Source organism: Penicillium crustosum (genome assembly GCF_028827405.1).
Source record: "Penicillium crustosum strain IBT 35664 chromosome Unknown utg000001l_segment0_segment0, whole genome shotgun sequence".
NCBI classification, from domain to species: domain Eukaryota; kingdom Fungi; phylum Ascomycota; class Eurotiomycetes; order Eurotiales; family Aspergillaceae; genus Penicillium; species Penicillium crustosum.
This window is the reverse complement of record NW_026623122.1, coordinates 2,129,005-2,145,367: the sequence shown is the minus strand read 5'-3', so window position 1 is coordinate 2,145,367 and position 16,363 is coordinate 2,129,005. Positions and strand designations below refer to the sequence as shown.

The following is a 16,363-nucleotide window of genomic DNA, read 5'->3' as shown; positions in this document are numbered from 1 at the left end:
CGCGATGGCGGGGTCCTTTTCCAAGCTCACCTCACCCCGTAACTGGAATCGAAATAGAAAGAATGAGATGTTCTCTTCAAAGCCCGCCTTTTCATGCGAGGTCAAAAAGAAAGTGGAGACATCCTTGCATGCAATAATTGATCATCTGGGAAATTCTTGAAAACAAACTACGTTTCCGGTCTAAACGATTGGCTCTGTTTCAGTTGCTGATTCGATTTCTTCATTGTGCTTCCTGTTGTCGTGGCCTTTGTGCATGATATCATTCTCCATGATTGGTCTCTCCCGGGCAACCCTTACCACCGGCTTATACGGTGATGCTTGTTATGCTTTTATTGTGCACATTTACAGTTTAAACAGCGAGGATTAGGTGATATCGAGGTAAAATTAGGTGTGCTCGAGGTTCGAATACGCAATCCATCACCAGCAAGTAGATCAAATCCTGTTCCGTCGCACTGCAGTCGACATAAACTAGCATTACCCCGTGAAGATCTAGATACCAACATACCTCGTCCGACGTATCTCCAGCCCAGAATTGAATGCAGTTTAATTTAGTTCCTATCTTTGCCCTCCTCCCCGGAATAAGTTATTTAATTCATATATCCTAAACCCATTTTTCTACCTGCTACCCCGAGCTCCATCAATATCAACATTAAACCCAAGACACTCAACCAGACAATACTCACCACTACACACACACACACAAATCTTCACACAACCTAAATCCTCAAAATCCAAAATGGGCTTCATATCCACCCTATCACGCTGCATGCGCAAGAACCGCCTCTCCAAAAGACTCTCATCAACAAGCACTGAACTTCACGACGAAGACTCAAACGACCTAATCAAAACAACCTCTGGAACAGTCTCGACCAGAGCAAGCATGGACTCTACCTCAACCATGGTCCACCACTCCTTCCACGAGCCAGTGCTACCATGCGAGTCACCAGCAAACCGTATGAATACCAGGCCAGAGAATGGAAACATGCAGACCTTGCTCGATGCCAATACCACCCCTTCCCAGCCAACAGATCGCGCTACCAGGGTGCTGTCCAGACCCGCGTATCCCATTCTGAAATTGGATTGTCGCTCGCCTGTTGAGGCGCCGAGGAGGGTGCTACAAGCGCCTGTTGAGATTACGAACAAAGCTTCAGAAAATGTTGGTTATTCCGGAAAGGGAGCTTCGAGTGTTTCGTCCCCGGTAACAGCCCAGAAGTGCTTTTCGCCTGCTGAAAAATGTGTTTCTGAGAAGAAGGATAAGATGTCTATGTCGGCTTTGTTGAAGAGGCATTGTGGGTTGAATATCCCACGCTCGTCGATTTCGATCAAGACTTCGTCGCGTGGTCTACAATCGCCAAAGTGGTTGGATTCGGCGGGGGTTACAGAGGAGGAGGGGTTGGTGGAGAAGAAGAATGAGAAGTGGGTTGAGGCCCAAGAAGAGAAAGGGAGAAATAGTGTATTGGGGGGTGTTGGGTTTGGGAGATTGCGGTAAATGTTTGTTAATTGGAGTGAGAACTGGAGTGAGTGTCAGTTTTATCGGTACATAATTGGGATGGGAGTTTGAATGAATTTAAAATTGAACATCTATGTTTCTTTATATGGCGATAGATGGTGACTGATATTGTTCGTGTCCACGGATGATGAAAAAATTGAAATTGCGATCAAGAGGTAGGAAGTCGTTAGTTAGGGCTGCGAACAAGATCTAGCTTTCTAGTCACGCGCTCTAGGGGGACTGTGGAGGAAGTGGCTGCAAGGGACAACATATTACAAGATAGGGAGGGTTTAGGAAGCAGCTGTGTTTGATTGTGCTCTACATTCTACAGTTTCGAAACAGTGGAAATAATGCAAGAGAATCGAATGAATTAAAGTAATGTATGCGAGAGAAATCCAACACTAGACAGCAGCTAGATGGTCCCAAAGCACAAAACAAGAAGTATATGGAGCATAATCAGAAAATCAAAAACGGTCTTCTTTCTCCGAGGAGTGCCACACGATACAGGTTATGATACACGAGATGCGATCTGAACAGGACTTCTAACTAATCAAACAAGAGCCAAAAGCCTGCTTCCCATTCCCGAAATCGATAACAATCCACATCTCCACTCATGGCGAATTCTGCACCAAGGTCCAAAGAGCCGGCATGATAGCCAGTGCTTCTTGCATGATGCTAGAAAACATAGCGAGACGCTTAGAGGATGGAGCCAAGGGCAACACAGGGGGAGGCCAAGACCAATGAGGTCGGAGTTCTGTCGAAATGGTTAGTGGGGTTCTATACAGTGGAATAGCTGGAGTGCTTACGGCGCTGGAAGGAGAGTTCTGGCAGCAGGCAATGTTCTGCTTGCACTTCTGGTTGATGAGGTCCTGGATGGGGACACCGATGATGGGGATCTGGAGGTCGAGCTTGGAGCACTGGTCGAAGAGACCGAGGCCAGAAGCACCGGAGCCAGAGCCGATCAGGTTGCTGAGGGTACCGCCGAGGATGCCGGAGTTGATGTCGGTGGTGTCACCGGCGTAGACGGCCTTGTTGCAGCAAGAGAGCTGTGCCTGGTCACCACACTTGGCCTGAGCCTGCTTGACAGTCAGGTTCTCAGGGACTGGGAAGCGAACGTCGGTGTTGCCCTTGTTGCCGACACCGTTGCCACTACCAGCGCCACCGGCGGTAGGAGCTCCAGGGGGAAGAGCGTAGGCGGTGGCAGCGAGGCCGAGGACAAGAGCGGAGATAGAGAACTGCATTGTGATGGTTTGGAATTGAACGAGAGAAGACTCGGAGAGTTTAGAAGATTGAAGAATAGAGAAGGAAAGAGTGAATGAGAGTGTTTGATGCTGATGAAGAAAAAACCAAATTGGAGCGATGAATCACCTCATCTTTATAGATTTTTACTGGCGGTCTGTGAGTAGCCCTGACTCCATATTCCAGGGCCAAAATGCTTTTGCTTCCCTAGATCATCTCCAGTATGTCCCCGGAATGTTACTGCGAAGGGAAGGGAGAGGAAGATCGCTCCACTCTGTAGATCCTGTAGACCAACCAGGGTGCTCCTGTGGAGGCTCCCTGGTATGGATCTACCGCGAGGTTCTCACTTCACACGACCTAGGGACTGCCCTGACATTCCCTTACCCTCGCTCTCGTCTGGTCGAGACTCGTGCCCACAATTTTTCTGTAATGTTGGATGAAAACAGGAAACAGGTATGATTCAGATCTAGTGTGCTGTACAATTAATTCCTACCTACAGAACCACATTCATCGCCAATAAACCTAATCAAACTAAGCTTAAGGTCTTCAAGTGGGTCTCTAAGGGTGGTACCTGTACACTTCAATATTCCAACCCAAGGGGGTTTCTCCCTTTAATTTGACTTTGTCTCTGCACTTCGGGAGCTAAGGCATGTCACGCATACACTACTCATGGCAGGCTCCTGACTTTGGTGAGAGGCTACTAAAATTCTTCCTCTGAGTGGTCGAGTGCCCCGTAGGGTCCTGCAAGGGCGCTCACTGCACGGGAACTAAAGCTACGTAGGGAGAGCTAAGACACTCCCTTCATTGTTTAATTTCTCTCCAACTGCGAGGAATTAAGCACGGTAATGTTAGTCACAAGCCACCCCGTGAAGTCTCCGATTGGGGGTTTCACTTTCCGAGAGCAATGTCGATTACCGCCAAGCTTCCTCCCGGACGGGTTCCCACAGAACCCTAACTCGGTCCTGTTTGCAGGGTTTGAGGTTGTACACATTGTCCCCTGCCTTCAATTTTTGATCAAACAATCCTTCCCCTTGGTATATACATAGTTCATCCACATTATTAGTGTACATTAGTTCTCAATGTAGTCTCATATCGCATTTTCGAATCAAATTTTCGATGACCTTGAGAATGGCCAGGGTCCAGCTAGATTCATTCAATGTATATCACAATTTATTCCTATAGACGAAAGTCCTATTGGCTCTAACTGTTGTGTCCGTATAGTCACGCTTGAATATGGATGATATGGATGATATGGAGAATGTAGTGGGAAGTGACGCCTGATTTCCATTGTGCTGTTTTGGTATGAGATAGCACATCACTTGAGTAGAGTAGCTGTTACTCAAAAGCATAGCTATTGTTACTCGAGGCTAATTCCCAAAAGTAGTAAATTGTATACCACAAAACGAATTGATGGTGAACTAGGTGGTGTGATGTAGTCCCCACGCAATGGATATACCAAAATCTCATAGTTAGGAAATGCTTGGTTATAATTTATTTTTTCTTTTCTTCCTACTAGACTGGTGAGGTTGGATTGATGATTTAAAACGTAGAGAGATTCATTCAAGATATATATCCCAACAGAGTGCGGGTATACACTATATTTTTACAAACAGCGCCTAGAATATATATCTACAACATATGCTTAACAATAAAAATTGTATCTTTTAAATGTGCAATAGTTCAATGAATTCAACCATATTATCTACCGATGTCTAATACTCAGTATACCACTTCTACACCCGGTGGTCCATGGTGCCAATCGGTTAAAGTGTTTCTCTCCTAACGCCCCCCATCCCTGTTAAATTAAATTATTTAAATAATTGATCACCAGTTCCAGTACAGCTTTCAAGGTCGGAATCGATCCAATCGATCTCTCCGTCCAGTTCTGACCAACCATGTTTACGTTAATGGGCTCCAACTCTAACGAACGAGGCGGCTATGCCATCGTGCAAATACTGTTCTCAGTCAGCCATTTACTAATTAATAATTTTGGCCGCATAAATAGGAACATTATCTTATATAGACGGCTTTTCAGGATCTTAATAAATGGAAGTAATTGCAGCCTCCAAAAACGCGCCTTTGAACCTGAGCATGAGTCTAAATTGCCAAGGTGCCCGCTCAAGTAGGCTCCCGGAGATTTTTGATCAAAAAATAATTGTCAACCCTATGTAATCCTATAAAACATCTATTTATCTAACGAAAATATATCGCTATTTCGATTCAAAATAAGAATAGTTTTCCCTCAGAAATCAAGGGAAAAGATCAGACGGCGCATCTCCCGAGAAGACCTCCAACCCCGAAACGAAACCATCCCACAACGTCTTCGAAGTCATGGGCGCATTGCTATATGGCTGAGCACCAGAAGCCAATAACAGATCCTTCATCTGGGGAAGTAAGGCATCCACCGCCTGAGCTTCCATTTCGCGTTGAACTTCCCTGCTGAGTCCCCCTTGTTCAACATACCACGCGGAGTCTTGCTTCACAACTCCGCTCTCATAAAGGTTAAGCAAGTTAATGTCGACATTCGCATCTATAGCAGCTTCATAGGCCATTCTGTGGCCTATTGCCTCAACTAATGGAAGAGTGAGCGGAAGGATGTCCCGATTGAATCCCTCGCTTCGGTGAGCTCCCTTGGCACCTTGGTGAAGAAGGTCCCTCGCTTCAGAGAACAGGGAGGCCTCATGTCGAGCAATGGGACTGCTAGGATCGTTTGGTGGTGGCATTTGATACCGACCGATCAATAGTTCAGATGCGAGTCCTTTATTTATTGTTAGTCTTTTCTCAAACATTTTCAAAGCTTTAGACACGTACGGATGGCTAGCACGCGGATATCGCCCTCTGCAGTCGATGCACCACGCATTTCCAGCTAGAAAGATGAATTAGTCAAGCAAAAGATGAGTGAATAATTCCGAGATCTTACCTCCATCTGAAGAAGCTGATTATGCTCATAATGTCCATGCCATCCACACCGCTCGTTCATAGCATTGGTGCTTTTGTTGAAATGACCAAGTGATACCGCCTTGAAAGCGGTGGCTATACCATGGCGCACTCGCGGGTCAACGCTCTGTTCACGGAACGTCATCGCTGCAGAAACGAAGAATGCTTCTAGCACGCTATACTGCGCGATGGTATGAAGGATGGGCATATGTTGAGTCCGGAAATCAATAACTGCCATTGGGCTTCCATCCTGGCCGCTGACAAGCCTGTTCTGACTGAAAGATGCGGCATTGAAGGCGGCCAGCTTGAGTGATGGGATGACACACCCCGAGAGGAAGAGAGTGCCCACTGCAACGCGATGGATCGATGATAAGAATGCTTCGCGCTTGTTTTCTGTTTCTTCCGCACTGCCAAGTAAGGCAGAACTTGGTAGACGGACGTGGTCGAAGTATGTGAGAGCGTGATCGACTGGATGGGCACCAGTTCGTTGAGGCAAAGCCCTTTTTATAAATTAGCTCTCACTGTATATGTACGGCAGGGGAGGGTATTTGGAGGCTCACTTTGATAATACACCCTTGCACATCTCTTTTCCGTTTCCAAGCTGGACTAGGAATGGCCGGATCCCACAGTCTTTATCCTCATTCACAAGACGAGCCATTACAATTGCAACTACGGGGAGACCACCTCTCGGGGTAGTTGGCGGCATGACCCTAAGAATATCCGTTAGCCAATTTCAAGACAATTGAGGTCTGATAGTTCTCGGCTTACTTTGCATCATTTGGGGAAGGAGTGTGAAGGTCGATGTTACCATCAGGTAGAATTGTTGCGGTTGTCTGTATATTCCGTGCATCTAATCCATGATTCACTTCAGTCAACATGAATTGTGCCCTAGATATCAACCATCTGTTAGCTCCTAATCTTGAAATGGTCCGTATCCGAACATTTTCCTTAAAAATGGACTCACGAGATATCAAAATCCAAAGCAGATTGGAGGATCGGCTGAAGCTCTGGACGCTTCAATGCAAAAGGAGCAAGAGTGCCCACAAAGAGGTTGCACTGAATACTAAGCAGGGTGAAAGCCCCGCCATCGAGTGTCAATAGAGGCTCTCGGTGCAGCTTCCAGAACTTAGGGGTGATGTATAAGACATCCTTAAGTGTCAAGCCTGTTCTAGTTAGTGCTTGTATATACTGGTAGAGTAAATAGGTTGGGCATACCATATGCATTAGCGAAGGCTTTCGCCCTCTGGTAGCTCAGTCTAGTAGATTCCTTTAGGCTGAAAGAGCGCGGGGCTGGTTTGAAGAGCTCTGAACGTGCTAGATCCTCCATTGCAGGGTTCAACTGCTGTAGTTGCTGTAGCTGCTGCTGTACTCTGTTCTCCATGATGGGCAAATCTTCTGTGTGAATAGTACAAATATATTTACGACCATGAAGCGACTACCCAGATGTATATATACCACGAGAGCGAAACTATTGTATACATTTCAAGTAGAGCTAGCCAGCCACATCCACCGTTTTTGTTCGATAAGCTGATCGGAGCTGAACTGTCGCACTTAGTGCATTTGTATGAAGTACTCTGTACGCGTATAGGGGATCAAAAAAAAAAAAGATTCTTTGCCGTTTCTAGTTAGAGGACTGAATGTATCGGTATAAAAAGGCTTAGCCGAGATAGGAGCCGACAACAGATCTACTTGTCATTGGACATTACCATGGTCATTTTTTTCTTCCTATCCAGGCGATCAAAATCAGTCTACGGATCTGACCCGACGCAGTCCGAGACATTCAGATCAATGACGCGATAGTATGCAGAAGATTATGAACTTCAGCTCCGTGGTGGGTTCACCGAAAATCATGACCGGCTGAGTCTCCATTCATTATGGACCGATAACGTGAATCAAAAGTACAGTCTCCGCAAAGAACGGAGAACCAGTGGATCCGTTGACCGCGATGTACTCCGTACTTGGAGCAATATAATGGGTTTAGGATCTTCCTCACTGCAGCGGACTTTAATTGTGAGATCGATCCATAAAATGTCTCAGTGGCTTCAAATGCCCTTATCCTGTCGAAATTCACCGAGGAGTTTTGGTGGACATAGGTGTCTGACGTATCTTCGGCTATACCTAGGCACAAACATGTGATTCGAAGTCACATGGTTACCAGGTACCCTATTCAATTTGTGTCTCTTTTCTTATATTGATTTGTCTTTGCAAGGCTAATTCCCTCAATATCTGTTAATTGGCCCTCAGACAGATCACTCTCAATGGCACTATTAGAGTCACCTTCATCAATGATAACTTAGTGCTTGACAGAATTTCTGATCTTCTATGTATTTCCTTCTGCAACGAAAGAACCGTTCGGTGATGCTTGTGGCTAGAACACGGTCTCCACTTTTTATCCACTATGAGATTTGCACCGGACGAAGATCCGGACGAGGTGCATGTATACGGAGTAGATCTTAAATCAAAAGTCACATTCGCCCAGCGCAGATGGGTATGCTAAGAGTATCTCCGATTATGTGTATATACAGTGGGATCTCCCAATTATTGGGCCACCGGTTTATGGAGTTTATTACAATAGTTCGGCCCAATATTAGGGAGGGGCCCACTAAATGTCCAGGGGTCCATCATCAGCAGATTCATATCTCGATTATTTATCAACGACTAGGTTGTTTCATGAAGGCTAGCCGAAAGTGGGCTGTGTCCCGCATAATGTACCCTAGCTAATCCGTATGTGGGCTTTTCATGGTATAGGCAATATTTTTTTACTACGGAGTATCCTTCAATGAATAATGTCGGAGCATGACGACCGGCATACCGGGGGATTTATTAATCCTACACATTTTTGTAGGGAATTGCTACAGACACGGCACGTTTTGCTAGTAGCACGGCACATTAGGTAATATTCCCTTTACATAATCAATTTTGACCGAGATCGTTACCATACATTACCACAGCAACTACATTACTTACTACTGTAGCAACTACATTCTATCTACTACTGCTTCATTACTATAAGAACCCGACCATGAATCAATTCTCTCTAGTCAATCTTATTGTGCTTTTCATCTTATTTACATGCTTTTCACACTCTGCAGGAGCGGATTGTATGGCCAATTTCTCCACAATTTGAGCACTTCGAGGGTGCTTTCTTCTTAGTGACCTTTTGGTTTGATGTTTTGATGTTTTGATCTGATATGTTCTCTTGAGCTGATCTGCGAGTTGGTGGTGGTAATAGAGGATCTAGTATTGGCAGATACATAGATGACTCATTACTAAGGCCAATCCTCCAAAATTGATGGATATCGCTTAGTGGGATTGGTTGATGTTTTGTTAATAAACTAGCGATTCGGTGGGCACACGGAAGGCCCATTGTCCTAGTGAATATATTAGTGCAGTTTGATAAAGGTGCTTCGGGGGTAGCTCTCTTAGCTATAGCAGCTTGATTAGAGATTAAAGATATTGAATATCGTGATGTTCTCTTTATAATATTCGAATAGAGAAAGTGGGAGCAGAAATTTAGTCTCTTAATCTTATCTTCTGTAAGATCAGATTCAAGTCGCTGATACTGAGCCTGTAAAGCATTATTAATTCTCTCAAAAACATGAAGCATATCACCTGAAGATCCCCCTATATACTTTTTTAAAAAAGCGTGAGACCCCTCCACTCTTGATGTAGCCCAGTTACCAAGATGAAGATATTGCCCTACCCAAGCCCTAATAAACATCTCTTTATAGGTTAGCCAAGTACTTTGAATATATCTAAGAGCATTAGGGGCAATTTGATTAAACTGCGTTGTGAACTTAGCTAATTGAGCATTATATTCATCAATATTTGATGAATTAATTAGCTCTTTCTATGACTTGATAAAAGCCTCAAATTCCTCATTTGAAGAGAAATATTGCTTTGTCTTTGCCAGCACATTCTTATTAATATGCCAAATGCATAGTAGATGTGGGCTTCTAGGACAGATAGATTTAATTGTACCTAATAAAGCAAGATCTCTGTCAGTGCAAAGAACTGGAGAAAAGGGTAAGGGGTCAAGCTATGAAAAAAAAGTCTGTAAAGTCCACTTATAGCTTTCTTCCTGCTCATTTTGCATAAAGCAGAAAGCAATACTATAGGATGAATTCGATGGCGAGAGACTAATAATATGTAAAAGAGGCATCTTATACCGATTCGTCTTGTAAGTACAGTCTAATAAAAAGACCCTATTATATTGATTAGCATACTTAATTGATTCAGGGTGAGCGAACATAAAAAATTGAATATGACCTTCTATATCTTGTTTAAATGCATATTTCCATTGATTCTGAATTAATATCTGTTGAAGAAGTTTAAGAGGTAAGTGATTCCTAAGCTTTTTCTGTCTTATACTACCTCTTATATTATAAATATCTTTTGGTCTTATTAAGATATCAGGTTGATCCTTTCTTAATAGACTTATAATATGCTGCGGTCGAGATCCAATATCTGATAGATGTTTAATAGTTTGATTTTGATCTTTAGTAAGCTGTGGACGCCTTGCCATAGGATGCCCTATCATATTATTAGTAGCTGCATGATTATGATTAGGATTTCTTACCTGGATTTCCCATTGATTAGTATCAACAAGCTTCTTTGCATAAAGGCGGAATGGGCAGTTCATCCGTCTAGTACTTGTCTTCCGGCGTTTTGCCCCTTCTGGGGCATCAATATGATCATGGTATATACCGCCTCTATCACAACCAAGACAAATATTCCTCTCCTTAGCGGAGTTGATGATAGTGATAGCATAACCATGAGATAGGGCATGCTGTCGTATCGAAGTAAGGAGTTGCTCTCTAGTCTCAAAGACTTGCTCAATTGGTGGCTCCATGATTAGGTGAAATCAAGTATCAATTGGATGAAGTAAGATCAATTGGATGAAGTAAGATCAATTGGATGAAGTAAGATCAATGAGAAGATAGAGTGGTTCTTATAGCAGAAGTAGATAGAATGTAGTTGCTACAGTAGTAAGTAATGTAGTTGCTGTGGTAATGTATGGTAACGATCTCGGTCAAAATTGATTATGTAAAGGGAATATTACCTAATGTGCCGTGCTACTAGCAAAACGTGCCGTGTCTGTAGCAATTCCCATTTTTGTAATTAATGTTATGTAATCATGGCTCCATATAAATTGTACCAAGAGCCGATACAGAAATACAGAGAGTTGAATACCACTGATTGGACCCCTACATTTACAATACAGACCAATCCGACAGTTATGAGCCCGGTTCGCATCGAAGAAAGCATTACTATTTGAGATATAGTATCTAGTACACTACTAGAAGCCTGCTTTCTACCCCTTGAAACCTCCTAGCTACCCCTGAATTAGCAATTGTGAAGCTATTCCCAGCTACCCCTGAATCCAGCAATGGAGGCAGCATCAATTCTCTCCGCCATGAAGGGCGAAAAACTGAAGGACTCGCCGCAGTGGCTCACTTGGTTTGCAAAAGTGCAGCTATATGCCATGCAAAAGAACGTATGGGACCTTTGCAACCCAGATCCCCCGACGACAACCGAATCCCAAGCAATAAGATCTATACCTCTCCAAGAACCGGTGGAACCGGAATACCCAGAGGACGGCGATGACAAGGATCGAAGGATTTGGCGAGATCGAATGGACGTGTATAAAATGAAGTACACGAAGTGGGAGAAGCAAGCAAAAGGACTAAGTGATGTCAACGAGTACATCCTTACCTACCTCGACCCAATGCATCACCTTGCTCTGATCACATATCGTACTCCGTATGAGAGGCTTGTATACCTAAAGACTAGATTTGCTCGGTCAACGGCGTACGAAGAAGAAATCCGTATGAATTGGAAGGTCTTTGCCATGCAGAAACCAACCGGTGATATTGAGCAGTGGCTTCAAAAGTGGAATTCACTAAGAGAGCAAGCTATTAGCCTCGGCATTAGCGATGCAGATTCCAATCGAGACTTCCTACATGCAGTTAAAGAGGTACTGCCAATCTGGTGGCAAGGAAAATACCAAGAGATTGTTATGGATAAGAAGAAATATGACACTCGAGATCTTCTTGAATCATTCCGTGCAATGAATCGGGAGATAGGCGTCAAAACTGTGACCTCAACTAATGCTCCAAAAAGTGCTTTTTCAACCTGGCAAGGTCATCGAGAAGCAAAGCCGGAAGCGAAGCAAGAGAAGCTTCCATTCGAGAAGAGAAAATGTCCATGTGGCAATGGTCATCCACACCACAAGGTGGCCAACTGCTGGCTCATGAATGAAGCTATACGCCCAGAAGGATATACCCTAGACGAAGGGAAGCTAGAGAGAGCTAGAAAGAAGCTAGCAAATGATCCAGGGTGGAAGCAATGGGTCGACAAAGCTGTCAATGAAGCTAAATCAAAGCATCATGAATCTGCAAACCACGTTAGCTTCGCCACCACCTACCAGAGTAAGCAACAGGGCAGGCCTCAGAGCAGGCCTCAGAGCAAGCCTCAGGGCAAGCCCCAGGGCAAGCACCAAGGCAAGCTACTAAGTGAAGCTATACAGATTGGCAAGCATGCACTCTCAGCTGCAAAGACTGGCGAGCTCTCTCTCCGCAATCGATGGATTCTTGACACTGGGTCCAGTTCACATGTATGCAATAACAGAGCACTGTTTATTGATTTTACGCCGGAAGTCATAGATTTGACAACTGGTGACAGTACTACGCAGGTGCTAGGGAGAGGCAAAGTTCGACTAGTCGGCAAGCATCCACAGAAAGGGAGAATGGAAATCACATTGAGTGACGCTCTCTACTCGCCTAGCTTCCATACAAATCTAGTATCGTACGCGATGCTAAAGAAGAAGGGGGGCACCTGGTGTCAACGTACAAACTGCATCCGAGATCCAAAGGATTTACCTGTAGTCAATGTGCATCTATGGGATCAATTTAACCTATGGATTTTTGACGAACCAAACGAGGCCCCACCACCACAACAAGCATATGCCACACAGAGATCCTCAGTAAAGCCGCAGGAATCAAAGGCATCGGCTGACATCTGGCATCGGCGACTTGCTCACATTGAGCCCCGCGCCGTAGCTAAGCTTGCTACTATGGTAGACGGTATAGTCCTCCAGAAAGCAGAGAAAGAAGAAGCTTCATTATGCCATACATGTCGTATTGGGAGAGCACCAAAGCAGATCTCTCGCCGGCCAGTGGGACGTACTTTTGGACCATTTGGAAGAATCCACTTTGATCTAATACAACTGCCGCCAGCATACAATCGACATCGATGGATATCTCACTTCTATATAGAAGGGCCGAGATTCCACTGGATCATGACACATGAGCTAAAGCCTGAATGCCAGATAGCGATCAACCAGTTTGTACAGCTAGCAAGGAATCAGTGGAACCTTCCGATCAAGGCATTTCACTATGACAATGAAGCCGCAGCAGGCAAAACAGCGGAGCACAGTTTGACAAGCGATGGTATCTTGATATATCATACTCCACCCGGCCACTCAGAGATGAATGGGTATGCCGAGAGATCTGGCGGGATGATCATTACCCGTATGCGTATGCTCTCTCTTGAAGGCAAGCTTCCGAAAGACCTATGGCCTGAATTCGCAAGCGCTGCAGTGTGGTTATTGAACCGTACCCCTACATACATTGCTTCTGAGAACAAGTGGTTAATACCATGGGAAGAAGTAAGAAGAGAATTTGCTCCAACAGCCCCGAAGATCAATCTAGCAAATGTTAGATTATATGGAAGTTTGGCGTACTGCCGCATTGAGAGGCAGATCCAGTCAGATAAGATGAATCCAAGAGCAGAGGTCGGCTTCCTAGTCGGATACTTGGCATCTAATATCTACAAAATCTGGTTTCCACACAGTGGGAAAGTGAGGTATATACGAGATGCAGTCATTGATGAAGCACGTAAATACTCGCCGGACTATGAGAAATCTCAGCCTATTCCACTACCATTAGTGAGAGAGCCAGAAGAGATTACGCCCGACGAAGTGGCGCAAATCATCAACCATCAGATCGCTAGCCAGGAAGCAACTAGTACGCCGGAAAGTGAGCATCAAAACCGACAAGATGAAACCGACGATGCTCTACCAGATGCTCTTCCAGATGCTCTACCAGATGCTCTTCTAGATGCTCTTCCAGATGCTCTACCAGATACTCTACCAGATACTTCACAAGATATTCAGCTAAGTGAGGTTGACTACCGAGAGATCACCCCACTTCAGGGGGTGAGCAGGCAGGCATTAATGCCTACCCCAATAAGCCTACCACCTATACTTCTGACCTCGGTCAGAAAAGAAGCCGGTGAGATCCAGGACATACAGAAGGATCAAGATCCATCACCATTAACCCCACCAAATGAAGAAACTGGCTTACAGCAAGGGGTGGAAACTGGCCCTGATCAGGGGGTGGATACGCATGATCTAGATGATCAACTGCTCAGTGAAGATCAGGCCCATGAAGAAGCCTATGAAGAAGCCAATGAAGAAGCCAATGGAGAACCTAATGAAGAACCCAATAGAGAGGTGGAAAATGAGCTAGAAAGACAGCTCCAGGCAGAACTGCTAGCACCAAGCAGAGAGATCTCCAGCAATATAGATGCCAGCAACATACTAAGTGGACGTCGAATACGCAAAGCAAAACAAGATGACGATTTTGCATATGCAACCACTATAGTACAGGGTATTGACGAAGAAGAGCCACCGGCTCTACTACATGCATTTGCAGCTGGTCTATACGCCGAGAAACCAAACGCTCGCCGCCATCGAGATGATCTCCCACCACCACCCAAGTACTGGAAGGATGTCATAAATCATCCTTTTCAGCAAGGTTTTCTCGCAGCAATGAAGAAAGAGATCCACTCTCTATCTGAAAAAGAGACATTCGAAGTCATTGAAAAGCCAAAGGATCGAGGGATACAAATCCTTCCCTTACTATGGGTTTTTGCATACAAATTCGACCAGGACGGTTACCTTTTGAAATTGAAGGCTCGAATCTGTGTTCGTGGGGATCTTGAGACGATTACCTATGAAGAAAAGAGAGCTGCTACGCTAGCAGCAAGAACAGCAAGAATGATCTTTGCACTAGTCGCTGCCTTTGACCTAGACCTCCGTCAGCGAGATGCTGTCACTGCATTTCTGAATAGCAAGCTAAGCCAAGAGAAACCGACGTATACGCAGATGCCAGAAGGGTTCCAGTCCCTAGGTAAATGCTGGAAGCTTCGTCGAGCATTGTACGGCTTACGGATCTCGCCACGTCTTTGGCAACAAGAAGCAGCTAGTGTACTCCGAAAACTAGGTCTGCAACAAGCACCAGAAGACCCTTGTGTCTTCGTCGGAGAAGGGCTAATAGTCTTCTTCTATGTGGATGATATCTTAATTGCTAGCCATGCAAATGCTAAGGCAAGAGCCATGCAATTGGAGCGAGATCTAGAAGCCCACTGGGAGCTGACAGATCATGGAGAAGCATCATGGTTTCTCAATATCCGAATCATTCGCGATAGGAAGCAGAAGAAGCTCTGGCTATGTCAAGATAGCTATATGACAAGCATTGCTACCCGCTACAATTTGACAGATCGACCACCTGTCTATACGCCACTACCAGTTGACGAATTGACGCCTTACCAAGGCGTAGCCACCCCGAAGGAGATCCTTCTCTATCAAAAGAAGGTTGGATCCGCAGGCTATGCCACCACTATCACTAGGCCAGATGCTGCAAAGGCCACCGCTCGACTAGCTCAGTTCTTGACGAATCCAGGGCCCCAGCACCACCAAGCAGCTGACCGGGTCATCAGTTACCTATATACTACCCGGAACCTAGCTATTGAATATAGTGCAGACGCAGTAAGCACTGGAATCGATTCCATACAGTTCGCAAGCGATGCTTCATACGGAGATCACCCAGATCGAAAGAGCTCTGCAGGCTACATCTGTCAAGCTTATGGTGGACCAGTTGACTGGAAAGCGAGCAAGCAACCCACCGTGACAACGTCAACCACTGAAGCAGAGCTGCTAGGCCTATCAGAGACAGGGAAGCAACTTCAATGGTGGCGTCGACTACTAAAAAGCCTCGGTTTTGAACCCTCCCACAATATGACGATCGACTGCGACAACGAGAGAACGATCAGCCTACTTACTAGTGAGGACACTGCCTTCGAAACGAAGCTTCGGCATGTCGATATTCATCATCATTGGCTTCGGCAAGAGGTTAGAGAAGGACGCATAATGGTGCGATGGGTGCCGACGGCGAGCATGGTCGCAGATGGACTCACAAAGATGCTATCTCGCCAGAAGCATGAGAGCTTCCTAAGGATGCTCAGGATGGTGGACATAGGCTATCTAATGGCCTAGTCAATTAAACCATGGAGATCAATATGCCGATCTAACAAGTCCAGCAATCCCATACTGGGATAGCTGAGGGGGTGTGTCGGAGCATGACGACCGGCATACCGGGGGATTTATTAATCCTACACATTTTTGTAATTAATGTTATGTAATCATGGCTCCATATAAATTGTACCAAGAGCCGATACAGAAATACAGAGAGTTGAATACCACTGATTGGACCCCTACATTTACAATACAGACCAATCCGACAAATAATCCTTGCCTAAGCCAGTCCTCGGACTTCGGGATCCGTAAATTTTCAGTTTTGTTTGTATATGCCTTCCGTCCAATCCATGCAAGTGTATTCCAACTCAGCCAAACCC

General features: G+C 45.1%; 4 protein-coding genes across 4 annotated transcripts; 2 read left to right on the top strand and 2 right to left on the bottom strand.

Annotated features, from left to right (window-relative positions):
* Positions 1–736: 736 nt before the first annotated feature.
* On the top strand, positions 737–1,489 carry N7487_000809 (uncharacterized protein; the record flags this gene model as incomplete). Its single annotated transcript, XM_056868557.1, has 1 exon — positions 737–1,489. The coding sequence occupies one exon, from the start codon at positions 737–739 to the stop codon at positions 1,487–1,489; it is 753 nt and encodes a 250-aa protein (XP_056733341.1).
* Positions 1,490–2,100: 611 nt separating this feature from the next.
* N7487_000808 (hydrophobin family protein) lies at positions 2,101–2,730 on the bottom strand (the record flags this gene model as incomplete). The annotated part of the gene is made up of 3 exons (XM_056868556.1): positions 2,101–2,164; positions 2,212–2,243; positions 2,296–2,730. 3 exons carry the CDS (start codon positions 2,728–2,730, stop codon positions 2,101–2,103), a joined length of 531 nt encoding a protein of 176 aa, XP_056733340.1.
* Positions 2,731–4,977: 2,247 nt separating this feature from the next.
* N7487_000807 (putative acyl-CoA oxidase) lies at positions 4,978–7,046 on the bottom strand (the record flags this gene model as incomplete). Its single annotated transcript, XM_056868555.1, has 7 exons — positions 4,978–5,486; positions 5,540–5,594; positions 5,649–6,165; positions 6,226–6,375; positions 6,434–6,553; positions 6,630–6,828; positions 6,881–7,046. The coding sequence occupies 7 exons, from the start codon at positions 7,044–7,046 to the stop codon at positions 4,978–4,980; spliced, it is 1,716 nt and encodes a 571-aa protein (XP_056733339.1).
* A 4,008-nt stretch (positions 7,047–11,054) lies between these two features.
* Positions 11,055–16,004, top strand: N7487_000806 (uncharacterized protein; the record flags this gene model as incomplete). Its single annotated transcript, XM_056868554.1, has 2 exons — positions 11,055–12,849; positions 12,943–16,004. 2 exons carry the CDS (start codon positions 11,055–11,057, stop codon positions 16,002–16,004), a joined length of 4,857 nt encoding a protein of 1,618 aa, XP_056733338.1.
* Between the last annotated feature and the right edge of the window lie 359 nt (positions 16,005–16,363).